This window comes from Pocillopora damicornis, chromosome 8 (assembly GCF_964200805.1).
Source record: "Pocillopora damicornis chromosome 8, jaPocDami1.2, whole genome shotgun sequence".
NCBI lineage: Eukaryota > Metazoa > Cnidaria > Anthozoa > Scleractinia > Pocilloporidae > Pocillopora > Pocillopora damicornis.
This window is the reverse complement of record NC_142677.1, coordinates 18,506,940-18,520,371: the sequence shown is the minus strand read 5'-3', so window position 1 is coordinate 18,520,371 and position 13,432 is coordinate 18,506,940. Positions and strand designations below refer to the sequence as shown.

The following is a 13,432-nucleotide window of genomic DNA, read 5'->3' as shown; positions in this document are numbered from 1 at the left end:
AATTAAAGCCCAATTTTACACCTAGTCCAAACCATTTTAACTTTGCCTGGAACAACCACGATGACACGGATGACATTCCACTTCCTGAGGAAAATACCAAACCCGGTCTGACGAACACGATATTGTCAGACTACCGACCTCTAACGAGGAACTTACGAACACATAACGAGAATCAGACGATCAGCGACCTCTCGCGAAGTTCTGACGAACGTAATGCCGTCCAATTACCGAAATCAAAGATGTTCCCTACAACAGTATTCGCTTACAAAAACAAGAAAAAAAATTTTTTATTGAATAACCTTGAAACAAGACCTAACTCTAACTTTAAACAATTTTCAAATAGGTATTCAATGTTACTTGGTGTTATGTACATGCCCTTCGCAGGAGCATTAAAAAAATCCTTTAATTGAAGAAATAACACTTCGCTTGTGCTGCGGAAACATTCTTGAACTAAGTCCTGAACTCTTCGGTCCTATTGGTCATACAGGTTATACAACGAGACTCTGAGATTTACTCCAAGTTCCAAGTGTCCCTTGTAATTACTTAAGTTTTGATTACATACAGCTTAATCGAAAAGTACAGCCTTCATTGAATGCGGCTGACCCTTTAAATATTGATAACTTCGAGTTATCATGGACAGCACATTTATGAAACAACGTTTCAGGAACACGCTTTCATAATTATTCTACTGGGACAGCGAAAACTGTACAGATTAACTTTCAGCTTTCAATAAGATCCTACACCCCACACAGGTTAGTCAGGTAAAGGGGAGGGGAGGTTTTAATACATACTTGTTTGGGCGTGTGTGGTTCCTTTTCAAAACCGATAACCCACATAAGGTAAATCAAAATGTTCGTATTGACTTGAACCTTTTCTTCAACTTTTTCTTTTTAAGTTCAAACTAAAGGTTTCACCTAAAAAACAATACTTCATGCTAATTATTATACTTTAACCCTATGCAAAAATTAAATCATCTGCCACAGTAAATTTTCCAATTCCTACAATTCGGATTAATTGTTACTACAACTAAAGGTTGTGCATATTGTAACGTAAAGATTTAAATAAAGTGGTCAAATTAGTCATCTTAATTTGAAACAGGATCGAGGAAGAACACAAACATCACCTCTAAAAAAGATAAATTACCCTCTTAACTCCAAAAGAGATCGACAAGTAGCTTCCCCTCACAATTTTACGTACATCGTCCAGCCCATAGGTAATGAGAAGACACAAAACCATCAGCTGGAGGGTGCAATCTTGGTATAAAATGAAATTCACCAAACTGATCCACAAAGAAATGTAATGGGGCCTTGGAGAAAATTACTTGGTAGGTTCTGGGAGTTTAGGGGTTAAAGCAGTACGGTTTTACACAGCGACTTTTTCATCATCTCCGTTGGGAGTGCGACCGTTGGCATTTCGATCAGCGGCTAATTCTTGATCGCGAAGCTTCTTCAATCCTTCAATTAAGCGGTCATGAAACACTTGGTATTCGGCTATCATCATATCCAAGGTGGCATGTTTAGAGTTGTCGCGAGGGTGAAGTTTAACTTCGTCCTCGCTGACTGAGTAAGAACCCTTAGGAGCAAACTGCATACGCTGATTTCCTGAAGGAAGAAAAATGTTTGTTGACTATCAAATATTCCCAATTAATTGCTGCATCAAGATTCATCACGGGCTGTTAAGAAGATGAAGAGTTAACTTGTGTAACACTTCATTTACAACAATAACGACGACGACGACGGTGAAAGCTTACAACGAAAGTTGAAATACAACAACATCACTAATATCAAGTTTCAACCAAAATAAACTAAATTAGAACAGATGCTACAACAGCTTTCTTTATGATTTTAAGGATGAATTTTATGGCAAAGACAAACGACAAAAATGAACTCTTATTTTTTCATTTTTCCCATATTCCTTATATCGGCCTTAACAAAACTAGAAAAAAACTCTTCTTCATATCTATGGCGAATATTTTAACTAGAGTGTGAGCACAGCCGAAAGCAGACGGTAAAAGAAGTTCCAATTTGAATTTGCCGTTAACTCCAAACTAAACTACAAAAATCTACAACTTCAATGGCGATCATCAATGACAGAAGGTCGAACAGTGCGAAACTCTTAGCGTGGCACCCTTTTCTACGACGAAGTTGATTTAAATAAGAGTACTTTAGTCTTCAAGCGTTTAAAAGGAAGCTGTCCTGCTTATATGTACGATCTACTCAAATTTAACGCCGACCTACACACACGAACTGGTCGTTATAGTAAATTTCATCGGGCCTGCCCTTTTGTCAATCGCGAAACCGAGGGAGAGAGGACCTTTAGCGTACCTGCGACAAGATTGTGGAACTAACCACCCATTAACCTAAAGAAAGAAGCGACAAAAGTTGCGTCTTTCAGAAAGCCCTTTCACAGACATTTTTCAACGAGCTATGATGAGGTAGAACATTTCAGTCCGAATGCGATTTAACCTGGCCCAACTATTATTAATTTTTATCTAGTTTTTAGCTTAAATTTCAATATAACTGTCGATCAGTTTTATACAAATACATTTTAATTCTACTTATAGTACTTTTAGAATCGGGGGCCACTAGTTCATCAGTTGAATTATTGTTGTGTGTTACCCTCCTTAAATATAGTTGTTGTTGTTTTTTTTTTTGCCTGGAGAACATGTAAGTCAACATAAATAAGAAATTCTTTTCAGTAGTAAATGTTACCAACAAATCTGGATGAAACGCAAAGATAAACATTGACTGATTACATCAATAAGAATAACATTCAAATATTAGTACACCTGTGAGGGAAATAACTCAGAAATGCTTACTTATTTTCGGTCTGCGATACAAGAATTCCCAAGAGAAGCCAGCAATAAAGAACACAGCGGCGACACCAAGTCCGATGTACATGACGAGAGAAAAGACATCTTCTTGATAAAACAAACCTTCTGCAGCTTTAAGCTGCTGGTTTTCGTCATCAGTCGGATTCCATTAGAATAAATGCAAAAGAAACTCATTTTATTTCCACGTAGCTCGATAACTTGAGTCTTCAGTGAGAGGAACTTAGAACTACATGTAAAATCATAAATGATTTTCAATTTATATGCCCTGCATTTTGTTTGATTGTTTTTTTTTTGTTTGGTTTGATTTTTTGTGGCGCTTACGTGTTGCCTTTTGGTTTCTTTTGCACATGAGCTCTTTAAGAGTCTTTAAAATGACCCCCACTCAAATTTCCGTTTCGTTTCTATCTTGTTCAACCGGATGGAAAAAATTCGATGACTTCATAAATCTCATAGTGCCAGTGAAATCTAGCGAACACTGGCTTGACACAAGAATTACAAGATTAAGAAAATTGAAAAGAAACAAAAATTGCTGTTAACGCTTACCTTGAGTGGCACCAAATTATCTGCAATGATTTCAAATATCTCCTGTGGGTGATTCTGTAGGAAGCTTCGAACACATTTCTCAAACCTTGAAGAATTCTTAGGTAACACCACTCCATAGGTGATTGAGTGATCGATGTACCTCTCGATTCTGATTGGTTCTTTTTGAATCAGGTTCAACGAATGGGTGAGGACGTAGTTATCCACTAGAGCACCGTCAATTTCGTGTGCCAAGAGAGCTTCCGTCATTTTCATCACGTGAGGGAAAACTAAGGTGGTAGAAAATTGACCACTAAATGATACATATACCTTATTCGATGGTTTACTATGTAATACGCACTGATATTTCGCAATGGGCAAAATGTCCGGGTCTGGAAATTGAAACTCGGAATGCCCTAATATTCGTAACAGCGGAAAAATGAAGCACAATATTTTGCAGGAGCGCATTTCTATTGAATGTTGCAAAACCAGAACCGAAGTAATAAAAACAGCCAATCAGAGCGAAGGAAAAAATCACAAGGATAATGATGAAAAGTATACACAAGCAAACTGCCTAAAGCGCTATTAGACGCGAGTGAACAAGTGTTAGTTTTCGATCTTAACCTGGTTGGGAGGATCATGCAAGTTTTCTGGACCAATCACATAGCGACGTAAAGCAAAACCAAAGCAATCAGAGATTTTTTTTTGACGCTCAATGGCAAATTGCTCTTCACAAAAAATAGGATTAGAATCATGAAGTAGAATAAGACTGTGAACAGGATAAAGAGGGATTTTATTCATATGTCGCGAACTTAGGGCGAAAAAAATACGGCCCTCGACCAGTCTCCTTGCCCCTTCCCTCGCGAGGACGTCGCGTTGGTAAGTACGTGTACATGAAGAGAGATGTGGAGTCTGAGCCCGGCCGTTGACTGAAGAAAAATGTTATAAACAATACAGAAGACCTGAGAGGAATACAGAGAGGGTGCGAGAGAATGATGTAGTTAAACCCAAAGGTAATCTCAGTTCAACGATTTCCTTAATTGCCTAACACTTTTACGCTTAGCCTCGTTGACATCGCAAGGATGTGTTCTAACATCACTGTATATAACTGATGCATATGTGATACCTTTCATGTCAGCATTCATGGTCACACCAAGTTTGAACTCCTCACTCCCATTTACTGCTCCGATCTGCCACAGGATGTAAAAAAATAAACAAAAAGTGAAAAAAAAAATAGGAATAAAACATAAAATGAACCATTAAATAAGCAACAGGTAGAGTGAAATAGTACAAAGATGACTTGAGAGAGAACACAGCGAGCTAAAAATATTAACGAGAAGAACTGCAACGAAGCTCATTACGTATTTTCAAGCCGTCCTATGTAGTAAAAGAATGTGAAATCCCCAAATTTTGGTTTTTATGTGAACACGAAGGGCGAATTAGTTACACTGCTATAAACAGCGCGACTTAGAGTTGCCTTTGCGTGCTAAGCCAAAGAGAGCTCTGGCGATGTTAGTGACGGTTAGCATTCTTGAGTCTTTAAAATTCTTGACACAACAGTTGTCATTCAATAACGTCGATGTTTTCCTAAGCATGTCACCGTCCCCGGTCAAGACTGCTGAAGCCTCGCAACGTTTGAAGACGCTGACGATGACAACGAGGAACACGAGAATTAGCGGAAGAAAAGTGAAAAGAGAGTATTAATACTACTATTAATTAACTTATATAGCGCAGATATCAATTGGGGTATTTTTAATCCGAGCTTTACAAAAATAAAAATAAAAGTAAAAAATAATAATAACTAATAAATATTGATACTAATAATTAATACAAACAAAATAATATACCGTATAAAATAATTAGCAAAATGATATGTAATAGGTTCTTAGTAAAAACCGATAAATATATGGCGCGTCGATAACACTTCATGGTAGAATTATTTTATAACAAATCAATAAATAAATTAAGGACCCTCAGCTATTGAAAACAGTTCTCTTTAATAAAAAGTTCTTGGTAATATCTATGCTTTTTGAGCTTCTAACTGAAGGAAGCAACACATTTTAAAGGTCAGGTGCAGCTAAGGAGAGAAGGAAAATATATTTCTTTTCAGGAAAGAAAAAGGATGCTTTACAATATACCTTTGAACCGTGAATTTTAAAAATCTGCACGGTACTGGCAGATAACGAAGCTGTCACCAGGGCTGTAAAAATCGATATGATGATAACACCTGTTATAATCCACAGAATACAGAACACACGACCAAGGGCTGACTTAGGAGAACGGTCACCATACCTGTGATAAAGGGTACCAATAACTATAAGATTAATCATTCAGTCAATGAGTCAATAAAACAATCAGTCAATCAAGCTTGAGACAGAGTGAAAGGGTTAACGCTCTGAAGAAGGGCTAACGCTCGTAACGTCAGCTTTAGAAAACTCTTTATGATAGCCAATTTACGTTATCAACTCAGTTGATAAAACCAAATTATCTTGTAATACCTTCTACCGACGCGAAACCACAGTTTCTTCAGAAATCTACCCCCATTTATTCAATCAGTCAATGAGTCGATCAGTTGGTCAGTCAGTCAGTCATTCATCAGTCAGTCAGTTGGTCAGTCAGTCGGTCAGTCAGTCAGTTGGTCAGTCAGTCGGTCAGTCAGTCAGTTGGTCAGTCAGTCGGTCAGTCAGTCAGTTGGTCAGTCAGTCGGTCAGTCAGTCAGTTGGTCAGTCAGTCGGTCAGTCAGTCATTCAGTCATTCATCAGTCAGTCAGTCAGTCAGTCAGTCATTCATCAGTCAGTCAGTCAGTCAGTCATTCATCAGTCAGTCAGTCAATCAGTCAGTCAGTCAGTTAATCAGTCAGTCATTCAGTCAGTCAGTCAGTCAGTCAGTCATTCAGTCAGTCAGTCAGTCAGTCAATCAGTCAGTCAGTCATTCAGTCAGTCAATCAGTCAGTCAGTCAATCAGTCAGTCATTCAGTCAGTCAGTCAATCAGTCAGTCAGTCAGTCAGTCAGTCATTCATCAGTCAGTCAGTCAGTCAGTCAATCAGTCAGTCATTCATCAGTCGGTCAGTCAATCAGTCAGTCATTCATCAGTTGGTCAGTCTGTCAGTCAGTCATTCATCAGACAGTCACTCAGTCATCAATCAGTCAGTCAGTCATTCAGTCATTCATCAGTCGGTCAGTCAGTCAGTCAGTCATTCATCAGTCAGTCAGTCAATCAGTCAGTCATTCATTAGTTGGTCAGTCTGTCAGTCAGTCATTCATCAGACAGTCACTCAGTCATCAGTCAGTCAGTCATTCATCAGTTGGTTGGTCAGTCAGTCAGTCAGTCATTCATCAATCGGTCAGTCAGTCAGTCATTCATCAGTTGGTTAGTCAGTCAGTCAGTCAGTCATAAGTCGGGCAGTCAGTCCATCAGTCATTCATCAGTCGGTCAGTCAGTCAGTCAGTCAGGCATTCATCAGTCCATTAGTCTGATAGGTATTAATTCAAATGGGCAATTTAGTATTATTGATAGCGTAAATTGGCTAACGCTCGAAACGTCAACCTTTAAACTCTTTCCCCCCTTTATTCATTCAAATAACCTACCAATAATAACAGTTTCAAAACAAAAAATTAAATCAGGTTTAAGATAATAATCATAAAGTAATATTCAAGCATGATTTTGACAAACAACTACATAAATGTTAAATCTACTAAGAATAATTTGCCTCAGAAAAATATACGAACCCCACAGTTGTCATAGTAACAAGTGCCCACCAAAAGCCTTCCCAGGAACCTCGTAGAAATGGTGGCGGGAATTCTCCAGGGTTGCTGGTGTGATCCTATAGACAAACAAACAAATAAAAAGTGATAAAAAAATTATTCCTTAAGTGTTGCCAAGCTGAACTTCTCAATGTCTCAGGACACGGGGGTGGATGCTACGCGAAGTAGCCCACAAAGTACTCTCCGTTTTTATAATTTGAGTTTCCTTATTATATAGGTACACATCATTGATACAGACTCAACAAATACTAAACACTTAGTTTCTCAGACTCGCGGCGTAGCCGAAAAGAGTTCGCGTTTCGTAAGTCTAATTGGAGTTTCAGTGTAAGTCATTGGTAGAATAGGAGGAACCCCGTACAAACTCAGAACTAAGCCAAAAATCATCTTTGGTTGTTAGATCCCAATCCAAAACCTACTCCAATTTTCAAAAAATATTCTTGGGTATTTTCAACAAAAAAAAACAACAAAAAATCCAGCTCACCAGAAACCAAATGATAATCCCAGAGAGTGAAGCTGTAACGAGTATAAACACCAGCATTGGCCAGGCGTTGGCTATTGTTGTAATCAGAACGTGAGTTTGAGTCTTGTCGGGTTGGTCATTGTGCACAAGAAGAATAACACGAGGTGCCTTGACAATACTGATGAACGGTCGGTCCCTGGTATCGAAGAGGAAACAAAAAATGATTGCTGAGTTATCTCAAAAAGGTTATAGTAGTTTCCCTTATTTCTCTACTATTCGCTTCCACGCACTAACGTTTTGAATCAGGGACACAAGTTAGTTTTATACTTCACCCTTTAACTCCCAGAAGTGACTAACGTGTTACTTCTCCCAATAATTTCCATATTATATTTAGCAAACAGTTAATGAGAATACCCATACTTATCAGGTAGAAATTGTTATCTTGATCTTTCACCACATTCTCGCAACTAATTTATAAGGAACTGTTAGCAGCAAGAGGGGAGAATTAACAATCAAATCTTGGGAGTTAAAGGGTTAAGAAATACGGAACAGGATCTCTGTGATGTACGCGACTACAGGTAATGTAACAATCAAATGATCTAGATCATGAAATGGAATCTGGTTGCAATTGTTCAGAGAGTGCGCAGTTAAAACCAACCATCGTCCTTTATACAATAAGCTGCTGCATCACGCCGGCGATAAGCTTCACCACGCCGGCAATAAGCTGCATCATACCGGCAATGAGCTACATCACACCGGCAATAAGCTGCATCACGCCGGCACGCATTTTGATTGGCTCTCACTTACGATTTTTGGAGAACAGAGGCCTAGATGACGTCACATCTGTGACACTCGGCTCTAGGCCTGTCCCGATTGTGCTCGTAAAATGCTGGAAAGTTGCTCACTGGAATATCGAAAATTTGCTAAAAAATTGACTAAAATCCGAAAAATTGTTACCCGAATTTCAACAGTTGCCTCCCACATATCTTGATATTTTTCATATAAACGTTAATCAAAAACCATATTTTTCGTTCATCGCAATAATGAACTGAACTTAACTTTAAAGAGTTGCTCACTAATAAAGACAGCTTCTAACCATCCATTTCCGTTCACGGAAAGTAAATAAACGATAATACGCCTGCGAAACATTCAAGAAATTTGCATAAATTGAAGGTTTTTTCGCGAAATCTTTGACTTTATTGTTCTTTGTATGTGCCCTAAACCTAAAAGTTGCTCAAAAAATGCTCAGAAAGGCAAAACTCGCCCGTGGCTGTTAGAACCACACAAGGGTGCTACGAAGACCAAAATTTGCTTAAAAGTTGCCGTGCACAATCGGGACAGGCCTTTCTGCCTCGTGTATTCTTATCACATTTTGATTTCGTCTGTGATCTATTACTGAAAGAAGGCACGGCAAAACTTATTTGTTAAATAGATATCCAGTGAACAAGTATCCTGATAGACCCTTAAAACAATTGCCTTGATGCAACACCACATTCACGAAATTGGCCAACATTGACATACATGATGACTAGCTGGAGAAAATAGCTCTAAGATCTAAGGATAAATTACGCATATTGCACATGCTGCGAAGTTACCTGAATATATCTGAGTTGTCGTATCCGTAGATAGGAAACGTCAAATCAAACCTGTCCTTTTCAATGTCGTTCTCTACGCTCCTTACAGACTTAGAAAGTTTTCCAAACAAAACGTCAGAGTTCTTATTACAACAGCCCGACAAAGCAGCCTTCAGAATGGCCGGAAACATGCCGTCAACCGTTAGACCCGTGCTTCCTTTGTTCTTGGTTTGATAGACGGTGGTGTATGGGGAGTACACGTGCCAAGCGATGGATATGGGCAATCCAGTTGCACAGCGGTAGTCTAGGGAGTAGTTCGTCGCCAGGTCAAAGTAATGCTGTAGCTTTTTACTTCGCCTCGGAGAATTGTCCAGCGCCAGTGTAGAGAACGGGATGTGGAAGGAAGTTTCAGAGTGATTCCTTTTCGACCAGTAAGGGAGAAATATGGCTTCAGTTTCCGGGGCGAACTTGGTAAGTGTTGCGATGAGAAATAACAAGGAAAACATGGCTTCAAACCCTCAGGAATGGACGCTTAAATTGACAAAGAGAAAAAAAAAAAAAGAGAAATTTAACAACGTAAGCCTTTTAACTGATGCGTTTAGTAACTGAACCGCTTCGGGCGGCTGGTATGTCGCCTTATAATTAAAGAGAAAAATATCCGAAAAATAAATATGTGACCAAGAAGTGAACCTTCTGGAAAAAATGAGAAATTGTGAGGACGATCAGCCAAGGACATTATCAGCCGACATACCAGCAGAGTCAGAGGAGGGGTGGGGTGTTATTATTTTATACCTCCAACCCCCTCTCCCACCCATTAATTTTCATATTGCGTGTTGACAGCATATTTTGTTAAATTTTTTCAACCTTCCGGAACAGTGTTTGAGATCAGCTTTTTGATATCATTATCACTTGACTCTACAAAACGAGTTTGTTTTTCCTCCATGTAAAATAATAAGGTTGAAAAGGTGAAACTATAAAACTAGCTTTTTTTGTCTGGCTTTGTTTCTTTTCGACGATAATCATTGGAGGGCAAAAACGTGATAACCGTCCTGCGATTTGGCATCACGTGACGAAACTAGCCAATAACAAAGCGCGAAAATGAATGGGTGGGTTGTAACATTCAATATCTTGTGCGTAATGGATTGGAATAACGAAATAAAGGTAGACATCCCTAGAAGCCATACGTAATGAATTGTATACTGTTTCTCGCTCGCTTGGAATGTAAGTCAACGGATCATATACATCAACAGACCTTTATAGTACACCATAGCATTAATAGTCTTCATTCCGAGGTCACAAATATCAAACAACAGACTAAAAGCTAAGTTTCCGTTTTGTGTCGGAAAGACGGAAAAAATTGAAATATAAAATCTTCCACAGGTAACAAATAAATGTCTCCTTATTCTTTCAATCATTAATGCTTATTTTTCTCGTCTTATCCGTTTAATCAATTTATAATTAGTGTTTGACGTGGTCACCTTGACCTACTTCTCGCATGTAAACAATTCATTGATTATATTTGACTAAATTACCACCAATTTATATGTACACAGTTTGGCGGTCGAGGACGTTGTGTTATGAAGCAGCCTTAAAATTCAGATGTTGACCTTTCACTCCGTTCAACAGCCATTCTGAGGCTAACTTTGGTAACTATCGCAAACGATCTTTTCATCATCTGTGATGAGATGGAAAGGTATATTCTGCTCTCTCAAATACATTTCTCAAAGGCAAACGTTTATGGAATGATGGAATGTATTACAGAGTAGAACATCAAAGCAGCCCTATTGTGTTCACTACTTAAGAGAGCAGAGAAAACTGAAATTTATGCAAGACAAAGATCTGGTAAACATCGAGCACAATTTAGATAACAAAAGCACAAACCGTATCAAAGGTAACCGATATGCCAAGCGGTAGAAAAGTAATTAATTTGTCTCCGTATGATATCAATGAAGAGTGCTTGAGGTTCTTTAACCTTTAAATTGCCATATTGGTTAATTACTTACTCTCCCGTTAGCAGCGCTTTTACTGTAATTACATTCGAGAAGTCCTTACTTTTGAGGTATCACCTACGTTTGATTACCGTAAACGTTTACCGGAAATGGTTTTCCGAAGCTAAGAACGTGTCAAAACGTGTTGAAATATAACTGGAGTTTTTCTGTATTCCAAATATAGAAAAATGTTAGTGGTTACAGCGAACTATCCATATACGAACGAAGATGATAACATCTGTCATTTCCGTTAACTTTGATTAAAAATAAAATTACTTATGCGATTGCAGATTTGCCACTACTTTCTGAATTTGTTTGTAAGGATGGAATTTTATACCTTCTTTCGAAAATTAACTTTAATATGAAAAAAGATTACGTGCTCTTTTTGGAAATTTCATCACGAGACTCATCAATATTGTTTAAGCTAGAGGTACTGTTAAAATGATAATCCGTAACCTAACACTTTTTGAGTTACGAATGGATACATGCTTGTTCAGAAAAGGTCCAAATTTTAGCATCTTAATCACAACTAAGCTTCAAAATACTCTCGCATAACAGAAAGCTCCCAAAACAACTACTGATAAACAACAAAGACAGAACCTAATTCAAAATCTCACCGACAGATACAGATTGCACAAGAAAACAATTTTCACCAATCGGATGACAGTGACCCTGATCATTAATTGAATTTAACTCATTAATTCATTGTTCAGTTATCGACATTGATGGATCTGTGAGAGTACGCCCCAAAAGATATCGGAGCACTTTCGCAAATGTTCATTGACATCTAAGAATTGATGGCCTTGTACACTGAGTTTTTAGCCCTTTCTTCTCAGGGTCGGTCATAATAAGCGAAATGTCAAGAATGATTATTAAGGAACCGTTGGTCCAATAAAACTTGTAAAACTGTTGACCTTTGAAGTGAGATGAAATACTTTTAGTTTAAGCATGATGAAGCTCGTTGATTTAACTGTTAGTTGTCTGGAGAAACATAATTTGCCCCAAAAGGCTTTCCTAATGTTTTCACAAATGAAAAACAGCATTTTCCTGTGATTTACTGATAGTCAGACTTCTTGTACACGTATTTAATTTTTTTTTGGGGGGGGGGGGGGTGGTGGTTTGAGACCGTAAAACGTACTGATGATGGTGTGGTTAGTGATAAGACGTTTCACAATGGCTCAAACGATGCATAGCACTAAAGAAAATAATAATTCTAAAACGCATGGAACAAAGACTTAGTTTGAATGTTTGTTCATCTAGTAAAGGACAATTACTCTTTGCTAAACCACAACTCCAGATAAGACAATATCCTATTTCTGTTTACAAGAAATATTCACTTCTGAACTTATTTCTTTCAGGCATGGAAACATTTCTCAACCATTGAAAGAAAAGGCGTATTCAGAATTCGACTTTTTTAAAATTTCAAACCATATTCCTTTTTAAAAGGTTCAAGCTATCTTTGCTGTCACAAAATAAATGTACCTTTAATTAACACCCACATTCCCTTAGGGAGATTATTGTTATATAATCACCTTAACTATTTAACACAATTTCCCTTTTGATAGCATTGTCATTCAGATAGGTAAAGACTACAGCAAACTCAATACTTATGTTATTCAAATACCTTTACTGAACAGTGGACGTCAGAGAAGACACGAAAGTGTTTTCTAAAAGAATTACACACATTTAAATGCAAAATTTGTTTTGAAAATAAACCTTGGTTCTCCAGTTATTGTCTTTGTTTACAAATAGACCCCGATGGCGAAACTATTCAGACTGCCCTACAAGTTGTGCCTAACATTAAACTTCTCGCCGATTACATTTTCTTCTGGTCTGTTTAGAAATGTGTAGTTAAAAAGCAAGTACACACAAGCACGAATACACCGAGAGCATTTCATAGCTATTTAAACATTAATATCTATCGTTCATGGCATGTAAATTATTTCCAACTTGTGGCTGTATTGTACATAGAGTACAAAAGTGCCTGTTTAAACACAACAAAAATTAAAGCTCTGAGACGTTTTCGGTAACGAAATATAGCAACATTAGCGCAAACGTATATTACAAGTTTGAACAGTTAAGTAGCATACTGGGCAGAGCCAGACGAGGCAAAACCGTACCTGTCACAAGTGTTAAAAGATCCTCTCTTCTCGTTTTCTGTCTGAGCACGAGAGGAAAAGGTGTCCGCAAACAAAACTGCAAACGAAAAATAACAACAGCGAACTTAACCACTTGCAGTCGAAACTAAATTGGCGTTGAATGCTTGCACACTAAGTCTAGTAACAGATAACAA

General features: G+C 37.9%; 1 protein-coding gene across 13 annotated transcripts in view; it reads right to left on the bottom strand.

Moving 5' to 3' along the window:
* Positions 1-267: 267 nt before the first annotated feature.
* Positions 268-13,432, bottom strand: part of LOC113671892 (uncharacterized) — a 50,000-nt gene continuing 36,835 nt past the window's right edge. For all 13 annotated transcript variants that reach the window (XM_089180756.1, XM_089180758.1, XM_089180761.1 and 10 more), the window contains 9 exons: positions 13,260-13,335; positions 9,173-9,682; positions 7,599-7,773; positions 7,082-7,176; positions 5,491-5,644; positions 4,479-4,542; positions 3,378-3,642; positions 2,819-2,979; positions 268-1,601 (listed from right to left, as the gene is read on the bottom strand). In XM_089180756.1, the coding sequence (XP_089036882.1) occupies positions 1,363-1,601; positions 2,819-2,979; positions 3,378-3,642; positions 4,479-4,542; positions 5,491-5,644; positions 7,082-7,176; positions 7,599-7,773; positions 9,173-9,657 (1,638 nt within the window). In that variant the 5' untranslated portion in view covers positions 9,658-9,682; positions 13,260-13,335 and the 3' untranslated portion in view covers positions 268-1,362. The remainder of the gene's footprint in view (positions 1,602-2,818; positions 2,980-3,377; positions 3,643-4,478; positions 4,543-5,490; positions 5,645-7,081; positions 7,177-7,598; positions 7,774-9,172; positions 9,683-13,259; positions 13,336-13,432) is intronic.